Source organism: Cornus florida, unplaced genomic scaffold (assembly GCF_030987335.1).
Source record: "Cornus florida cultivar Cherokee Brave unplaced genomic scaffold, ASM3098733v1 CherokeeBrave_3.0.0_Hap2_Chr06, whole genome shotgun sequence".
Classification (NCBI taxonomy): Eukaryota; Viridiplantae; Streptophyta; class Magnoliopsida; order Cornales; family Cornaceae; genus Cornus; species Cornus florida.
Window position 1 is genome coordinate 107,734,198 of NW_026775576.1, and position 20,015 is coordinate 107,754,212.

The 20,015-nt window shown below is 43.8% G+C and overlaps 1 protein-coding gene across 3 annotated transcripts in view; it reads left to right on the forward strand.

Annotated features, from left to right (window-relative positions):
• Positions 1-20,015, forward strand: part of LOC132313780 (signal recognition particle subunit SRP54, chloroplastic) — a 60,531-nt gene that overhangs the window by 16,969 nt on the left and 23,547 nt on the right. For all 3 annotated transcript variants that reach the window (XM_059812722.1, XM_059812723.1, XM_059812721.1), the window contains exons 10-12: positions 19,350-19,487; positions 19,567-19,710; positions 19,932-20,007. In XM_059812722.1, coding sequence (XP_059668705.1) covers positions 19,350-19,487; positions 19,567-19,710; positions 19,932-20,007 — 358 coding nt within the window. The remainder of the gene's footprint in view (positions 1-19,349; positions 19,488-19,566; positions 19,711-19,931; positions 20,008-20,015) is intronic.

The following is a 20,015-nucleotide window of genomic DNA, read 5'->3' on the forward strand; positions in this document are numbered from 1 at the left end:
ACTTTGATTACAGAGCACCTTTCTTCTATTATTAACAATACGTTTCAAAGGAATGATGTTTCTGTTACTCATGTTGCTGCTCAAACTCAACCTGTATTAAACCATGTGTTCTTTGCTGGTGACCTATTGATTACATGTATAGCTTCTATCTCCAATGCTAAAGCTTTAGATGATTTATTTAAAAAGTTTGAGAAGTTAACACGGTTACAAGTCAGTCAACAAAAGAGCTCTGTAATTTTTTCTAGAGCAGTTAGAAGGAAATCAATAATGCTCAGAGTTCTGAAATGCTCTGAAGAACAATTTCCCATTAAATATTTGGGGTTGCCTCTTGGACCTTATGGATTGAAGAAAGTGAATTGTCAACCGTTAATTGATAAAATTTCAGGAAAGATTAATTGCTGGTGCACTAGATTGCTTTCCGTTGCTAGTAAAGTGGAGCTTGTTCGCTCCACTGTCAATCCTATATTTTTGTATTGGTGTAGTATTTGCAATGTTCTAGTTTTTGTTATCAATCAATTGCAAAAAATGTGTAGAAACTTTATTTGGGGTAGTACTGATCATTCCAAAAAAATTCATCTCATGAGTTGGGATAAAATTACTAGCGACAAGGCTGAAGGTGGTCTTGGTTTGAGAAAACTTGTTAATATTCAGTCTGCCTCTAGAGTTATTCTTACTTAGGATTTCTTGATAAGTAAAGATCGACTTTGGGTGTCTTGGTTCAGAAATAAATATACGCCTTCATCAAGTTACTAGAATGTCATTCCTAAAATCACTCATTCTGTCATTTGGAGAGCTATGGTGGAAATGAGAAATATTATGTTACAACATGTTAATTTCTGTGTTGGGAATGGTTTGATATTTCATATGCAAGATCCATGGTGTCATGGTATGACCGTTTCTCATTTGGTCACCGGATTTTAAGATCTCTTCATATCTCTAGATCTAATACTTTGAGTATTTTGTTGAGGAATGGTACTTGGGACTGGCAACGTTTTCAGTGGCCTGGATTACAACAAGTTAGATCTTTTTTGAATGCAGTGCCTATTCATGATTCCATTGATAAGTTCATGTGGGACAAGGGAAAATTTTCATTCAAGAGAGCTTGGCAAGTCTGTAAAAATCAAGTGGAGGAAGTTGAGTGGTATAGTTTTTGCTAGGGCAAAGCTCGACCTAGATGGTCTGTCACTGCTGTTTCTTGAAGTGTAAAGATATTCTATCAAAGTAGAGAGAGAAATTTCTTGCATCTTCAATGGCGCCGTCTGTGGGAAACGATGAAGATTGAATCGATCAAGATTGATTCGATTAAGAGTAGTTCGTGAAGAAAAAGCTTAATCTCTGAAAGTTGAATCCAGATCGGTGCGATCGGAATTTATCTTACAGAGTTTCGATTCTGGCTGGTGGTGAGAGATTCGCGTTAGATCTACGCAATTGTGATTTGTTTAGTGAAGCTAGATCTGACAAGTTCACGGTAGGAGAAATTTAGATCCGGCCAAAGGAGATCAGAATTCAGCTAGTTCGAGTCTAGATCTAGTACGTTCGCATCAGCGAAGCTCAAATCTGATCCGGAACTTGCAGTTAATGACTTTGCTCTGATCAGGAATGATGATAGGAGGTGAGAGCTCAAATCCATTGGAGAATGGCCAGCAGTCGAAGCTTGATGAACTGATGAGCATGATCGAGGTCCTGAGAAGGGAGAATGCAGAATTGAGAGCTGGAATGGAGCGTCGAGAAGCTCCGGTCATTCCACGACCATCTCCAGTAGGGGAGAGAGTTTTGCAGTCCAATGTTGCTTATCAAAATGATCAGGAAGGAGACAATTACTTGGATCTTCATCGTGAGGAGATCGTGCCAGGAGATTTACCGCCAAATGTCCGTCAAATGGAAGATCGAGAGGGATCTATCCACTTGGATCCGCATCGCGAGCGGATTATGCGAGAAGAAGCCGCAGCGTTTGATCCAAATCAAGGAAGGTTGAGGCGTGAGGAAGCCATGGAGTTTGGTCATCATAGAGCTGCGTCATCGTGGCAGAGGGAGTTCATGGAGGAAAGATCGCTTGATCCACCCTACCGGCCTTCAATGGCTGCGTATGATTACAGGAGTTTAGAGAGGAGATCTAAAGATCAGAGGATTCCCTTACGGTTTTCAAGGGAAAATGAAGCCCTCTGTTCGTCAGCACGAACGGTTGCCTCTCGATTCATTGACGAGATCTTGAACGCTTCGAATCCGAGGAAATTTTCCTTGCCGGTATTTATTCTGTTTGACAGAATGACTGATCCAATCTATCACATTTACCACATTTAACTGAAAATGGCTTTGAACACGGAGAATGATTCTTTGATGTGCAAGTGCTTCCCTACAAGTTTGGCCGGGCCAGCACTCAATTGGTTCAAGAATTTGGCCCAAGGCTCAATCGCTAGTTTCCAAGATTTGTGCGACAAGTTTATAAGCCAGCATTATGGGAATAAGCGCCCGGCCAAAGATGTTTCAAGCCTTTTACAATGAAGCAGCACGAAGATGAGAAGCTCCAAGCTTTCCTCACCAGGTTCAACCTTGTCAAGAGCATGGTAATGGAATGTCATCCGTCCACGACGGTTCAAAAATTCAAGCTGGCCATGAACTGAGGGACACCGTTCCACATAAGCCTGGTGGTGAATAAGCCGAAGACCATGGATGAGCTGAATGAAAGAGCTGACGGATTCGTGCGTTTGGAAGAAGAGGAGGCAGCTAATGCGAGAAAGACATCGATTATATCAACAGAGGAGAAGTCTAATGCCAAGATCCGGTAGAAACAAGCTCCGCCGCAGCGTCAAACCTCCGAAGGCAGAAAAGAGGCCGAGGGAAGAAGAACTGGTCACTCCACTCAAGGTTACCTTGGCTAGGTTGTTCCAAGAAAACAAAGATAAGTTTCGCTCTCCCCTACCAATTAGACAACCTTTCGAACAGAGGGATCAATCCAAACACTGTGCTTTTCATAGTGATTTCGGTCACCTAACTAATGAATGCAGGAACCTAAGGAGGGAAGTGGAGATGGTGATATCCAGGGGGGAGTTCGAGGGATATGTCCAGGGGCCACCAATGGAGCAGAACCGACCGGCTAAACAGGTTAAAGAAATCAGAAATCGAGCCACCAAAGCACCCAACCCGTTCGGATTATAAACGCAATTCATGGACGACCTGAACAAACCGAAGAGTCAGAAGAGTTACTCCGAACGCGTCTCCGTAAAGCACAGATGAAGAGGAGAATAGGCAGTGTAAACGCTCTGCACCAACAGAATGCCTCAACACAGATAAAGTTTGACAAAACAGACTTATTGTGAGTTCAGATTCCTCATGAAGATCCTTTGGTCGTTAGTTTGACGGTGGCAGATTGCCTAGTGTGAAGGGTGCTGATTGATCCAGGGAGCAGTGCGAACGTCAGGCCAAGGGTTACGTTCGATCCGCTCGAGATCAAGCCTGAGGAACTTAAACCTACTGGAAATCCGTTGTTGGGATTCGATGGAAAGCAAGTAGAATCGATTGGCATGGTAGAATTGCTTGTTCGAGCTGCCGAGAGGGAATTGGTTGAAAGCTTTGTGGTAGTTGAGATCCATCCGTCTTACAATCTATTGATGGGGAGAGGGTGGATACATAGGGTCCAGGGAGTCCCATCGACCCTATACCAGGTAATGAGATGTCTGAGCCCGGATGGGAATAAGTTGATTGATATCCATGGGGACCAGGTTGCAGCCAAGGAGTGTTACTCGGTAACTCTGAAAGCCGCTAGGAAGGGAAAAACTCCCGTCTGCACCGCTAGCCCAAGATAGCAATTACAGGAATCTCCTCCCAGCACGAACGGGGAGGAGGAGCCTCCGGCGTTGATCGAAGAACCTCTGGTTGAAGTGCAAATTGATCCTTTGAGGGCATATCGAACCACGAGAGTAGGCTTAGGGCTTGCAGAGGAAGAAAAGTGCCAATTAGTTGATTTCCTTTCTCAGAACGCAAATGTGTTCGCTTGGAGCCATTCGGGCATGCCAGGGATCGACCCCTCTGTTTCTTTTCATTCCTTTAACGTAGATCCGAGCGTCAAGCCTGTACGACAGAAGCAGAGGAGGTTCGCCCCGTAGCACAACCAGATCATTGCTGATGAAATTGATAGGTTGTTAGAGGCTGGGTTCATTAGAGAGGTCTAATATCCGTCATGGCTATCGAACGTGGTTGTAGTGCAAAAGAAGAATGGGAAGTGGAGAGTTTGCATTGACTTCACCAACCTGAATAAAGCCTGCCCGAAGGATAGCTTTCCACTTCCAAAGATTGATCAGATGGTGGATGCTACAACTGGGTACGAACGGCTAACCTTTCTGGATGCCTATTTAGGCTACAATCAAATCCCTATGGATCCGAACGATGAGGAAAAGACCTCTTTTGTTACTGAACGAGGGATCTACTGTTACAAGGTCATGCTGTTTGGACTGAAGAATGCCGGAGCCACGTACCAAAGGCTGGTCAATAAGATTTTTAAGAATCAAATGGGTAAAACTGTAGAGGCTTATATCGATGACATGGTGGTAAAAAGCAAAAAGAAGGACTTTCATTTGCAACACTTGCAAGAGGTGTTCGGAGTACTGAGAAGGTACGGTGTGAAGTTGAACCCGACCAAGTGCTCGTTCGGTGTAGGTTCCAGGCAATTCCTTGGCCACGTGGTTAACAACAGAGGGATTGAAGTTAGCCTAACCCAAACGGAGGCTCTACTGAAAAATGCAGAACCAAGCACAGTCAAGGAAGTGCAAGCCCTCACCGGACGCATAACAGCACTAAGTTGATTCATTTCGAAGTTGTCAGACCGATGCAAACCATTCTTCGATACAATAAGGAGTTACGGAAAGCAATCTTAGGGGGATGAGCAGAGGTAAGCATTGACCAGGTTGAAAGAGTACATGTGAAACCCACCAGTCTTAACTGCTCCAAAACTAGGCGAAAAGCTTTTCTTGTACCTTGGAGTCTCCAGCATTGCAACAAGCGCCGTTCTGATACGATGTGAAGAGGGTAAGCAGTTCCCAGTGTTCTATGTCAGCAAAACAATGTCCGAGTCGGAGAGTAGGTACTCAAAGGCCGAACGAGTGATTCTGTCTTTGGTGAATGCAAAGAGGAAACTCAGACACTACTTCGAATCCCATCCTATAGTCGTTCTGACCACTTTTCCCATAAGGGTGATTCTGCATAAGTCAGATTTGTCTGGGAGAATGACGAAGTGGGCAATAGAGCTGAGCTCTTTTGACAGAACGTATGAACCTCGAACGGCCATCAAAGGACAAACGGTGGCTGATTTCCTATTGGAGTGTGATGTAGTGGACCCGGAGGAAAATCCTGGAGAATTTTCATGGAAGCTTTTCGTTGATGGTTCTTTGAATCAGATGGGGGCAGGAATTGGGATTAAGTTGCAGACGCCAGAAGGCACAACGTTGAGTTAAGCGATTAGACTTGAGTTCAGGGCAACCAATAATGAAGCAGAGGCATTGCTAGCTGGATTGAGGCTGGCTAATGAACTAAAGGTCAAAAGTTTAGTTGCTTTTAGCGATTTGTAGCTGATCGTTCGGCAGGTGACTGGGGAGTATGGAGCCAAGGATGAAACAATGGAGGCATACCGTTCTGCCGTTATGCGTAAGGCTAAGAGTTTTGATCAAATCAAGTTCATCCAACTGCCGATGGAACATAATGAGGACGCCGATCGGTTAGCATGCAGTGCGTCGAGTTCTGGAGAGACATTGGCAAGGGTGATTCCGGTTGGTGTGTTATGCCAGCCGTCTATCTTTGAAGAGCCATCGAGCTCGGATCCTTGCCAAGTGAATGTCATATCATATGAGCCGAGCTGGATAGATCCAATTATAACTTATATACGAGATGGTGTTCTGCCCGAGCAAAGGGATGAAGCAAGGAAGATCAGATCGAATGCCGCAAAGTATGCCATAATGCACAACCAGTTGTATAGGAGGTCTTACTTAGGGCCTTACTTGAAGTGTGTTACCCCCACAGAAGCTAGGCAGATATTGCAAACTATCCATGAAGGTGTATGTGGTAATCATTCAGGGGGGAGGTCTCTAGCACACAAAGCGATGACACAGGGATATTTTTGGCCGAACATGTCGCGAGATGCGAAGGAATTCTCTAGAAGATGCGATAAGTGCCAAAGGTTCGGACCATTGATCCACCAACCACCTTAAGACTTGCACGTAATGGCCAAACCATGGCCTTTCGCGCAATGGGGGATGGATTTGGTTGGCCCGCTACCGACCGTCAAATCGCAGAATAAGTATGTTCTACTTGCAACAGATTACTTTACCAAGTGGGTGGAGGCAAAACCATATCCCAGCATGACTCAGACTCAAGTGAGATGCTTCATTTGGAGTAATATCATTTGTCGATTTGGTGTGCCAAGGTCGATTGTTATGGACAATGGGACTAATGTTGACAACAAGCGAGGGAATTGTTGGAAGAGTATGGAATCAATCAAAAGTTAGCAGCGATTAGCCACCCACAGGCAAATGGTCAAGCTGAGATCACGAACAGAACAATCTTTGCTTGTATAAAGAAGAAGCTTGAGGAAGAAAAAAGGAAGTGGTTGGATGAGCTCCCAAACGTCCTGTGGGCTTACAGAACAACCTCGAGACGACCGACCGGAGAAAGCCCATTCGCTATGGCATATGGCACTGAGGCAGTAATACCGGTCGAGCATTTAGTCCCGACTATTTGGAGCTTAGCATGGAATCAAGAGCAGAACAATAACATGTTGAGACTCAACCTTGACTTACTAAAAGAAAAGAGAGACGCAGCAGCAGTAAGGCTTGCAGCTTATCAGCAGACGCTCATGAATAGCCACAACAAAAAGGTGAGGCACAGGGATTTCGCCCCTGATGATCTAGTTCTGAAGAAGAAGGTGGGAATTGTCAAGAAGATGATGTCACCATGGAAAGGTCCATACAGAGTTGTGGAAGTCATAGGAAAGGGGGCATACGTTCTGGTGACCATGGCTGGAAGGTTGGTCAATAAACCATGGAACACTACATCCCTGAAAAGGTACTACTAGTAGGAAGTTGAATTCTATTTCAAGCAATGCACGCTTCAAGTTATGTACTCACAAATGTATACATGGAATTTCCAAAATCTATAAAAGATGCCATTTTGTTTTAAGAAAAGAAGAGAAAGCAAAAGGTGACTGAGCAAAGAATATTGAGCCAAGTAAGTGGCAAGTGGCCCTATAAGCCGAATGCCAAACACTTGCACAAAAATGAAAAGTGAGTGGCAAGTAGCATTCTAGCCGAGCGCTAAGCACTTAGCAAAGTAAGTGGCAAGTGGCACTACGAGCCGAACGCCAAACACTTGCACAAAAATGAAAAGTGAAAATGGCAAGTGACATTCTAGCCGAGCGCCAAGCACTTAGCTAAGTAAGTGTCAAGTGGCACTATGAGCTGAACGCCAAACACTTGCACAAAAATGAAAAGTGAAAGTGGCAAGTGACATTCTAGCCGAGCGCCAAGCACTTAACTAAGTAAGTGGCAAGTGGCACTACGAGTTGAATACCAAACACTTGCACAGAAATGAAAAGTGAAAGTGGCAAGTGGCATTCTAACCGAGTGCCAAACACTTAGCAAAGTAAGTGGCAAGTGGCACTATGAGCCGAACGCTAAACACCTGCACAAAAATGAAAAGTGAAAGTGGCAAGTGGCATTCTAGCTGAACGCCAAACACTTGCACAAAAATGAAAAGTGAAAGTGGCAAGTGGCATTCTAGCGGAGCGCCAAGCACTTAGCAAAGTAAGTGGCACTACGAGCCGAACGCCAAACACTTGCACAAAAATGAAATCAACTGGTGTTAAGAGTTGGAACAAGGATCGGCAAAAAAGTTCCATTTCATTCATTTCATAAAGTTATAGATTACAAGAATGCAATATCCTGATGAAATAAGTACTGTTAAAAAAAAAAAAAAAAAAATGGCACATCCACAGGTCCCAACTAGCCATATCAATTCCTTCGGTCTCTTGACCACATTCGGTATTATCCACTCCATCGTTAGCCACCCCATCTTCTCGAGGAGAGTCAAGCTAGATAATCACCCCATCTGGTTGGGTTCCGCCCTTATCAACAGGTGTAGGAGGGACCATGGCAGATAGAGGAGGAACATCCAGAGGTTGGACAGATAAGGGGACAGGGATGACCCCAGAAGATACAATCTCCTGGCATTCCTCAAAGATATGCTCAGCAGGAGTGGGGTCAGGGTCAGCATAAACTCCAGGCGGGCTGATCTTCAATTCCTTATCAACGTCATCTGGACCGGCATAGGAGCTAGTTTGACCTTCAGGAGGAGAACGGTAAGTATTGCCGTCTCTGTACCCTTCGGCATATCTGAGGGCCCCAATCCAAGAGAAACGACTATGGAGGGCCCTCATTCCTCCATCAACCCTGCCTATGACGCCGAGCAAGGCTTCATGTTCATCTAAAGCTCTCTTCTGAAGAGCCAATTGCGTTGACCGTTCGTCATCCAGCAAGCGCTGGAGATTTTCTTTTTCTGCCTTGAGAGCCTCTCGCTCGGTCAGCATGACGTCCTTCTCAGTTTGAAGAGCCTTTTGCTCATCTTGAAGGGAACTTGCGTCCTTCTTCAGAACGTCCCTTTCTTTCTCAACATTGTTCAGCTGCACCATCAGTTCGGCATTCTTGGTGCTGATGATTTTATTCTCCTTGTTGGCCGCATCAAGCACACTAGCAAGCCTACGCGCTTGGGCATTGGATGACTCGACATGCTTCTGCATCGTCATCATCCCGAATAAAGTCTGCAAACAAATGCACGAGTACTAATTTAGCCGAGCGTATATTTAAAGAGGTCAGTGTATGAAGGCTTACTTAATCTTACCAGATGAGAGATTGAGAATTACCTCCATAGCGGCCAGGGGAAAACGGCCGAACGTTTCCTTCTGGGTCAGCGCCTTTGCCACCTCGATGTCCTTGGGGGACCACAAGTTCTTGTAATAAGCCATAGTGGTTGGGCCATCCTTGAACATGGTGTCATTTGTGTTGACAACCGACCCATTCCCTCGGATGAATCGGGGTTCCGGGGAATTAGTTTAGGAGGGGAAGTAGAAGTTCCGCCAGTTCCAGGAGTGCTGATAGCCATAGTCTGGGGAGTTGAGGATGCATCCACCCCAGAGGGTCGGATCCTTCTCGAGAGAGGGATGTCATCGGGGTTGGTTTCACTATCAAGCTGAGGTCTCTTCCCTCGTTCCTTATTTTGGACAGGAGCAGTGACTCTTGAAGGGTTACTGGCCCTTGGAGCAGTGTTCGGATTGATAGGCGAAGCGTTGACAACTGGGTTGGTGGCAGCCACAACGTTTAGCGTGGTGCTGGAAGTAGTGGTAGAAGTGGATGCCGAGGCTGGAGAAGAAGCCAGGGCAGGAGCGGTGACACTCCTAGGAGGGTCTTTCCTTTTGCTGAAAGAAGGGATCCGGAGCTGACTTATGGTTGTGCTGAGGAGTGAAATATCGCTGAGATTCTCGGACACAAGGAGTTCCGAGCAAGAAGGAACGTTGCTCAGAACGTATTCCTTCAGGTGGTTGATCCTATCCCTGCAAATGCTGTAACTAAGTTCGTTATGAGGAATATCCAAAGAAGTGCAAAGAAAAGAACAGAAGCGAGGAGTGCAAATTTCACAAGGGCAATCACTCTTGTGGTTCTTGAATTTTTTGTAAAAAGAAACAGAGCATTCACCGAAGGCGTTCGGGACGGGCTAATCCTTGGCAGTCGGAGCAAACCAAGCCCCCCGAACCCCAATTATGTTCTTCTTCCACCCTTTCTCGTAGTCGAGTTTGTCCGTACAGATGGATCTTTTTTCACTAGGGTAAAAATGGTAATACATGTCATCCAACCTGATCTTGCTGACTTTGTAACAGAGAAGAAGATCTATAATATCAAGATCTAGACCCCTGTTACGGTTCAGAAGCAGCAAAACGGATAGAACCTCAACCTATTAAAGACGTAACTGAAAAAAGGATGCAAAAGGAATCTAATAATGTTTAGGTGGAGAAGGGAAAACAAGATTTCACCAGGAAGAAGGCCGGCACTAGTTCTAATGTCTATATTCTTGGGACACTCCTGAATATGGATGTTGCTAGGGAGCTGGAGTTTCATGCAAAGAATGTCTAAATCGATGGGCATGGTGAAGACGAACACGATCCCCAAGGGAGTACAAAGTTCTAAAAGTGAAAAGGGAAACAAAACTAACCTCAAGAGGATTGAAGGTTGTAAAAGATGCTGCAAGGTAGCTGAGAAGGAAGAATCTTTCGTAGGGATTCGCCGGGGAAGATTTGATTTGCCAGAAAGGATGAACAGTGAGTTGATTGACAGCGAGATGTGATAGAGACAGTAAAGAAGGTTGAGAATACGGATTGGGGGTTTATAAACGAAAGGTGGACCCAATAACCGAGACGTCAGGAAGGTAAAGAGATTTCAAATTTCGAAAACGTTGATTCCTGAGTCGACCGCTCGTACCCCCATGCAATCACCTTGAGCCGCCAAATCATGATTAGCTCACATTAATAATCTCATCCTAATTAATTAGGGAGAGATTACTGGGCAAATGAGGATATGCCAAAAACGGCGCAGACCGAGTACGGCCCACATGATGAGAAACGGGCTGGATAAGTAATCTTGGTCCAAACCAAGTCCTCGTAAATCAGGCCCAAGGTTAAAGAATGAAGCTGAAGGCCTCCTGAAAGTAATCAAGCCCATAATTGGAGAAGGCCGGGGACTAAGCCCAGCGTAGTGAATCAGTTAGGAAGCTTCTAAGAAATTTGTAACAATCTATAAATAGGCTGAAAATAGATGGAAAAAGGGATAAAATTCTTGAAGTGTAAAGATATTCTGTCAAAATAGAGAGAAATTTCTTGCATCTTCAAGGGGGAAAGAAGATTCGCAGTTTGTTTTCCGGTGCGAATTATAAAGGAAGTAATGGGTCTGGGTGGGAGAGGGCCGTGAATGGGGTAGAGGGAGAAGGAAAGGGGAAGGGTTATCCACTTGTTCTTGATGAAGTGCCGAATTATTTCTTGGGAGTTTCTTTTTTTTTTTTTTTTTTTTGGGGGGGGGGGGGGGGGTTAGATGCTTTGGGGACGTCTGGGGGTATTTTGCTGATGTGGGATAGGAGATGGATTTCGAAGACGGAGGTGCGGAGAGGGAGGTTTTCTATCTCGTGTATTTTTTCCATGGAGAAGGATGGGTTCTGTTGGATGTTTTCTGATGTGTATAGTTAAGGATGGGGAGAGGCACATTTTGTGGGAGGAGTTGGGGCTAGTGAAGGATCAATGGTGTCTTCCGTGGTGTGTGTTGGGGGGGGGGGGGGGGGGATTTGTCAAATCCCTTATGGAGAGATTGACAGGAGGAAGGTGGACATCGGCTTTGGAGCAGTTTTCTGAGTTCATTGATGGTTACCACCTGCATGATTTACCGCTGGAGGGAGCTAAGTTTACATGGGGGAATGGTAGAGAGTCTCCTACTTTGTCACGATTGGATCGATTTCTTCTCTCGGGAGACTGGGAAGAGAAGTTTCCAGACGTGGTTCAGACGTGGTTCAGGCAACTTTGGCTAGATTGACATCTGATCATATTCCTGTGGTATTAGACTTTGGTGGATTGAGGACAAGGAGTACTCCCTTTCGCTTTGAAAATATGTGGCTACGAGCAGAGGATTTCCAGGGATGTGTGAGGTCTTGGTGGAAGGGGGGTATCAAGGTAGATGGTATCCCGAGCTTTATTCTTGCAAAAAAGCTTAAGGGATTGAAACATGAGATTAAAAGGTGGAATAAGGAGGTGTTTGGGAACCTGAAGTGGAGGAAGAATAGTGCCTTTGCGGAGATTGCCGAGATTGATAGGCGGGAAGGTATTGGTGGCATTAATGAGGGTCAGGAAAAGTAGGAGGGATGCGTGCCAGAAGGAGATTGTTGAGATTGCAATGTCGGAAGAAATCTCTTGGAGGCAGAAATCTAGAGCCTTATGGCTTGAAGTCAACAAGAATACTAAGTTTTTCCATTGACTTGCAAATGCTCATAAGAGAGGCAATCACATTGGGAGGATTACTATTGATGGGGAGGTTCTGGTTAGGGAGGAGGATGTTTGGAAGGGGATTGTTTCTTTTTATCATGGTTTGTTTACGGAGCCTTATTTATGCAGACCCTGGTTTGATGGACTGCACTTTGATTCCATTTTTTGAGATTAGTAGAAATGGTTTGGAGATTCCGTTCTCTGAAGAGGAAGTGTTGAAGGCACTAAGGAGTTGTAACAGGAATAAAGCTCCAGGGCTGGATGGTTTTATTATGAGGTTTCTTTTGGAGAGTTAGGGTGTGGTTAGGGGAAAGGTGATGGCTACGTTTAATGCCTTCCATATTCAGGGTAGGTTTGAGAGTTCCTTGAATGCATCGTTCACTGCACTTGTTCCAAAGAAGGGGGGAGCTTCGGATGTTAAGGACTTTAGACCTATTAGTTTGTTGGGCTGCATTTATAAATTAATAGCTAAAGTTCTAGCATTAAGGTTAAGGGTTGTTCTGGATGATATCATTTCGGAGTCTCAGAATGCCTTTATTGGTGGGCGTCAGATTCTTGATTCAGCTCTTATTGCTAGTGAATGTGTGGACATGAGGTTGAGGAGTGGTGTCCCAGGGGTTCTTTGCAAGCTTGATGTTGAGAAAGCTTATGATCATGTGAGCTGGAAGTTCTTGTTGTACTTGATGGAGAGAATGGGTTTTGGGGATAAATGGAGGATTTGGATTGAGGCCTGCATATCTTCAACCAGATTTTCAGTGATGGTTAATGGGTCTCCGACCGGTTTCTTTGGTAGCTCGCAAGATTTGCGCCAAGGGGATCCCTTGTCTGCTTTCCTGTTCATTATTGTTATGGAGGCTCTTAGTGGGTTGATGGGGAGGGTGGTGGAGTTGGGTTTTACCAAGGGGTTCATGGTGGGTGGGGATGATGCTCATCATATGGAGATATCTCACTTATTGTTTGCGGATGACACTTCGGTGTTTTATGAGGCTGAGGTGTCCCAGATGAGGTACCTGAGATCGGTGCTGATTTGTTTTCAGGCGATTTCAAGCTTGAAAGTGAATGTAGGGAAGAGTGCCTTAATTCTAGTGGGGGAGGTGCAGAATATTGGTGAGTTAGCTTCTGTGCTTGGATGTGGAATCAGTAGCTTTCCGATTACATACTTGGGGCTACCTTTGGGAATTTCTTCGAGGACTGTGGGTGTTTGGGATCCGGTGGTTGAGAGGGTTCAGAGGAGACTTGCAGGGTGGAAGAAGCAGTACTTATCGAAAGGTGGGAAGGTCACTCTTTTGAAAAACACGCTCTCAAGCCTCCCTACTTATTTTTTATCCCTCTTCTAGATTCCATCCGTGGTTGCTATTTTGATTGTGGGGCTTCAGAGGAACTTTCTATGGGGTGGCTTACAAGGAGAATTTAAGTATCACCTTGTACGTTGGGAGCAGGTTTGTAGGCCGATTTAGGCCGGAGGCCTAGGGATAAGGAGGTTGGTGCCATTTAACAGGGCCCTCCTTGGTAAGTGGTTGTGGAGATTTGGAGTGGAACGCCATAGGCTGTGGAGGAGGGTTATTTTGTGCCGGTTTGGGGAAGAGACGAGGGGGTGGTGCTCGTGTTTGGTGAGGACTCTTGCTGGTGTCTGCGTTTGGAAATCCATTAGGAAAGGATGGAATGAGTTCTCCAATCACATCAGATTCAGAGTTCAGGATGGTAGGGACGTGCGGTTTTGGGAGGATCTTTGGTGTGGTGATTGTACCTTTGCTCGTTCATTTCCCAGATTGTTTAGGATTGCTGTTGATAGGCATGCCTCGGTTGCTGACTGCTATCAGCTTGATAGTGGAAGGTTGACTTGGGAGGTGTGGTTTGTGAGAGCTTTTTAGGATTGGGAGTTGGACGACATTTGTGGGTTGTTAGATCGTTTGTATCGGTACGAGACCCGTGGCAGAGATAGAGATTCGCTTGTTTGGGTGCCTGCTTCTTCGGGAAAGTTTGAAGTGAGATCATTTTTCTGATGCCTCTCAAATAGTACAGGAATTACATTTCCGTGGAAAATAGTGTGGAGATCTAAGGTGCTGCTCAAAGTAGTGTTCTTTACTTGGACAGTGGTGTGGGGCAAGATCTTGACGCTCAACAATTTGAGGAGGCGAAGACAAAGCATTGTTAACTGGTGCTGTATGCGCAAGTGCAATGGAGAATCGGTGGATCATCTTCTTCTACATTGTCCAGTGGCTTTGGACTATTGGTGTCTTTTGTTAGGAATGTTTAGGGTTTCGTGGGTAATGCCTAGATCTGCGAGAGGATTGATGGAGGCTTGGAGAGGGTGTTATGTGGGAGGTCATGCTCGTGGGTTTTGGAGGATGGCGCTCTTGTGTTTATGGTGGTGTTTGTGGAGGGAGCGGAATAATAGATCCTTTGAAGGAAGGGAATCCTCGATTGTTGTTCTTAAGTCGGCCTTTATTACATCTTTATGTTTTTGGGGTTCAGGTAGGCTTTGTTCCTCTCCGGAGGAGATGATTGATTTTATTTCTTTCTTGGGACCATAGGATCCCTTTGTTGTTTCTGGGACGCGTTCCCCTTTTGAACGCTTTTTGAATGAATTTGCTTAATTATCAAAAAACAAAATTTATTTTTCCTTACACTAGATTGATTTGCAACATAATAAAAAGTTGGCCTCGCGTTCAGCAAGTACAAGTCATGTCCTCACGTCCACTTCCAATCGTCTTCCCCGTGTCGAAGTCCTAAAACACACAGTGAGATGGAAAAAAGGTTACACTACAATTCAAGCCTTTTGTAATGTGATTGACAGAAAGGAGGCTATTGGTAAACTTTGGGACATGAAGAATAAAGGATAAGGTAAGATTAGGAGAGGCAGAAACAGTGCCCTTCCCCGCAATGGAGGTGAAGGTGCCATCAGCCACTTCAACCTTATCCTCACCAGAACATAAATTGTATGAAGAACAATCAAATGCCATACCAGTCATGTGATCAGTGGCTCCTGAATCAATGATCCAGGGTGGCCCACCAGATAATGTGGAAACCTGATGTGCCTAATGAGAGGTACCTGTCTGAGCGAAGTTAGAGGTGGAAATGGAGGAATGTTGTGCTAATAGATGTCGGAGAGCATCAAGTTCAGCCACGAACAAAGAACTCGATGGCCCTGAGGACCAGTAGAAGCAGTCTCACGCTTTGCATTATATGCTGTAGATAACCCCCTAAATGGACCAAGCCTTGGCCTAGCATTTGCATGAGCTGGAGCTAGAGCTGGAGTATGGTGACTGTGTAGATTCCAGCATGTTTCCCTAGTGTGGCGTGTACGCCCACAGTGATTACACCTCAACTTGCTCTTGTCATCCTGCTTCCCTCCTTTTGGAGGATTGGGCTTGTTCCATTGTTGTGTGGCAAGAACAGACTTCTCAGACGATGGTACTTCGGGCCAGGCTTAGTGTATACAGGTGCAAACATAGCCTTCATTCGACTTTCCTCAGCCTGGATATACGAAAACACATCTCTAACAGAAGTAGGGCTGGATACCTGCCTAACACTTGTACCTTGGCATGCTCGTATCTCGGATGCAAACCACCCAAGAACTCATATATTCGATTCCTTTCTACCACAGCATGAAATGTTTTAACATCAGCTACACACACAGGTATGTAGTCTTGGTAGTGGTCTAACTCCTCCCATTTACCACGTAGAGTGTATTAATATTAGCAAGAGTTTGGTCTTCCTACTTGAATCTTGAAATCTGTTGTTGGAGTTCATACAGTTTTGCAAAATTACTAATCGAGGAATACGTCTCTTCCGCAGCCGTTCATAGCTCTTTAGCTGTTTTCACAAACAGGAACCCTTTGCTGATCTGTGGCTGTATTGATTGCAACCACCACGTCATAACTAGTGCATTATTTGCACTCCAATCTTTGAATTCAGGATCGCTCTTGGTGGGATACGTGACAGTCCCTTCGATATGATTGATCATCCTACAACCAGTGATATGCATACGAGCAGATTGAGCCCACTCCATATAGTTCGTCTCATCTAGCCTAAGAGTTGTAATACAAAGGACTAGATGGTGATCACTACTACCTCTGAGTCAGACTAGGAGAAGTCCCAGCTTCTTTTGAAGTCACCTCTGAGCCAGACATTTTATCAAACAATTTATGGGTATACAATCCTCAGAAACAAAAGCAGCAACAAAATACGTAGAGAACCACCTCTCTAACACACAAACTTCAACTAGAAAGATTACCGCCTTTTGAGATGCATAAAAAAGCGACCACACAGTCACCACACAAACCCTAGAAAGCAACAAAGTAGACCATACCAGAATCGCGAAATCTCAAAGAAAAAGCCGCTGTTGCAAAACCCCGCGAACACAAAAAAAAACACACCAATCAAGACGGCAATAGATAAAAAAACAGGTCCAAACAAATACACGGTACGTGTGGATGTGATTAACATCACTTCCTTGCAAACAAATCCCATCTTGGAATCTCTTCAATACCCTTCACACCCACTAAGGTTTTCACAAACTTGCCCTAGGGTTTCAACTACACATCTAGAGCTTTACAAACCATGCTCTGATACCATGTTGACTTTAAGATATAATCAAATCAAGAGTAAGTGATAAAGAAGATGAAGAAAAAGAGAAGAAAGCGAATGACTGAAAAAGAGAGAGAGATTGGGAAAGAGAGATATAATGAAAGAATACTTTCATCCTTACACCACTATCTATTTATAATAACAAGTTTCAGAAATTACACATAAGCCCCAACATTATATAAGTAATAACAAATAAGCCCCTGACAACACTATTGAGCGTTTAAAAGCATACCTTGTTGCTAAACAAGGTTTCTTCTGTTCGTGTTTTAATTTCTATTGTTGTGAATCTTAATTGCCCTTGTTTTAGTTAGATGTTAAAAATGCTTTCTTACATGGTGACTTAGTTGAAGAAGTCTAAATGGAGCAACCACCTAGGTTTGTTGCTCAGGGGGAGTATCGACATACCGTTCGTTGTCTAAAGAAAACCTTGTATGGTTTGAAACAGTCACCAAGAGCTTGGTTTGGAAAATTTTCTTAGGCAACATTAGAATTTGGTCTTTATAGATGTCAAATAGATCATTCACAATTTCATCAACATACCAAAACAGGTTACATTTTTCTTGCAGTATATATGGATGACATTGTTATCACCGGGGATGACTAAGTTGAAATTAATTTTTGCAACATCGATTTCAGACTAAAGACTTTGGTAAAATCAGATACTCTTTAGGTATTGTAGTTGCTCGATCTAAGCAAGTATAACTTTGTCTCAAATGAAGTATGTGCTGGATTTATTGGAGGAAACATGTTAGGTGGTTGTCCAATTGATGTGCCTATGGACCCAAACTCTAAACTCTTGGTTGATGAGAGAGATTTATTTGATAACCTTGATTAGGGTTGCAAATGAATCGAACCAAGCCAAGCTTGGGGTTGTTCGGGCTCGACTCGCCAAAATTAAAGGCTTGCTCGGGCTCGGACGAGCTTGGCTTGGTATGTTCGGGCTCGGGCTCGGCTCAAGCTCGTTTATATATATATATATATACACACGCACACACAACCACATGCATATATACCACACAAAAACATCTCAAGATCTATTTATATATGTACACACATACTTAAAAGATGAAAGTCCCATGGCCGTCGATCTCCGTCAGTGCCTGATTCTCAACCATCGTCTGTGTTTTGGGCTGGTGATGTGTATGGCACTTGTTGGTCTTCTTCAAAGTTGAGACTAGGATGAAAGAGAAAGAGTGAGAAGATAGAGAGATATTTGAGAGAAAGATGAAAGAGAAAGAGAGAAGATGGAGAGATATTTGAGAGAAATAATCCGTAACCCCAGTGTAAGAGGAGGCGAAGTGTGGATGCGGCAATTAGGGTTTCAAGTGAAAGTGAAGTGAATTTGGTATTTGTTGCCCTAAAGTTTGTTTAGGGTCATTGGATTTTAATGTAAGCTAATGGCTCATATGGTATTAGTCTTATGAGCCTTAACAAGTAGGCTTAAAACATAAGGAACTTTGGGCCACACTTCTAATATATATGGGCTAGCATCTTCAATATAAAAATAAGAATATAATGGGCTTCTTAAATGAGACTGTTCATGAGCCTAATGAGCCGAGCGCAGCATTGCTCAAGCTCGGCTCGTTTATTAAACGAGCCTAAAAAATGTGTTCAAGCTCGGCTCGTTTACTTCACGAACGAGCCCGGGCCAAGCTTTTAACGAGCCGAGCTCGAGCTATTCATGAATGGGTCGGTTCATTTGCAGCCCTAACCCTGATAGATTTCGTCGCCTGGTTGTAAAACTAATTTATCTCACCATTATTCACTTGATATCTCGTATGCAACTAGTGTAGCGAGTCAATTTATGGGTGCTCCTAGAGTGCCTCATTGGAATGTTGTTCTTCGGATTATCCGATATCTTAAGTAAGTTCCGGGTTTCGGCTGGTTGTATAAACCAAATGAATACCTTAAGGTGGAAGGTTTTACAGATGTTGATTGGGCTGGTTCTCCCTTAGTTAGAAGATCCTCTACAGGATACTGCACCTTTTTAGGTGGTAATTTGGTAACTTGGAGGTGTAAGAAACAGACAATGGTAGCTCGTTCTAGTGCTGAAGCTGGGTACAGGGCGATGGTCCACACCTTTAGCGAGTTAACATGGCTACAACATTTTCTTAAAGAACTTGCCTTGACAGTGAAGACCCCTCTTCCGTTATTTTGTGGTAACCAAGCAGCTATCCACATTGCATTCAATCCAGTGTTTTGTGAGAGAACAAGTTGACTGTTACTTTATCCGAGATAAGATATTGAGTGGAGACATCTCTACACCATTTGTTAAATCTGAAGATCAACTTGCTAATATGTTTACTAAAGCTCTAAGTTATAAGCAGTTGAATTTGTTCCAAGCTGGGATTATATGATATATACTCACCAGCTTGAGGGGGAGTGTTAGAATGTATATAGGCGTATTTTGTATTTCTTATAAGGGCATGTTGGTCTCTTTCCTTGTAATATAAGTTGTTATATGAAACAAGTGAGAGAGGGCAGCTGGGAAACTCTCCAAAATATTTTTCAGATCCCATATGCATTGTTTGTTTTTCTTCTCTATAATTCCTAAATTTAACAATAATGATGCAATTCCAACAATTCATTTCACTAGTTTTTTTTTTTTTTTGGCTTTTCTTAATAATTGTTGGTTTTATATTATAAAAATTTCTGTAACTATGAAATTTAGGTTTGTCTTGTTATTAACAGTGGACGGTGACAGGTATCAGGAAAGCCAATCAAACTTGTAGGTCGGGGAGAGCGCATGGAGGATCTTGAACCTTTCTACCCAGACCGTATGGCAGGACGTATATTAGGAATGGGAGATGTTCTGTCATTTGTGGAGAAGGCACAAGAAGTTGTAGGTTCCAGTCAATCCCATATCATTTTTCATTGTAAAGATATTTATTTGACATAGCGCATAATCTAATTGTGAGTAGATGCGCCAAGAAGATGCCGAAGAACTACAGAAGAAGATCATGAGTGCAAATTTTGATTTCAACGACTTCCTAAAGCAAACCCGTGCTGTTGCACGGATGGGTTCCATGAGCCGTGTTATTGGAATGATTCCTGGCATGGGGAAGGTATAATAAAAGCCTGGTTTTCCTTTATTTTTATTCTCTCCTCCTATCTTTTGTCACTCTAGTTCTAGTATTTCTTTCACTAAGAGACGGATGATATACTTAATGAACTTGAGATGGGACAAATCACTAAGATCCAAAAGGCTTGTCAATACTTTCTGTTGTTTTGACTCAACCTAGAAATTGAATTACAATAAACTCTGCAGTCAATTTTATGAAAACAGATCACTCCTGCTCAAATTCGGGAGGCAGAGAAGAGCTTGAAGATAATGGAAGCTATGATTGAAGCAATGACCCCAGGTCTTTTC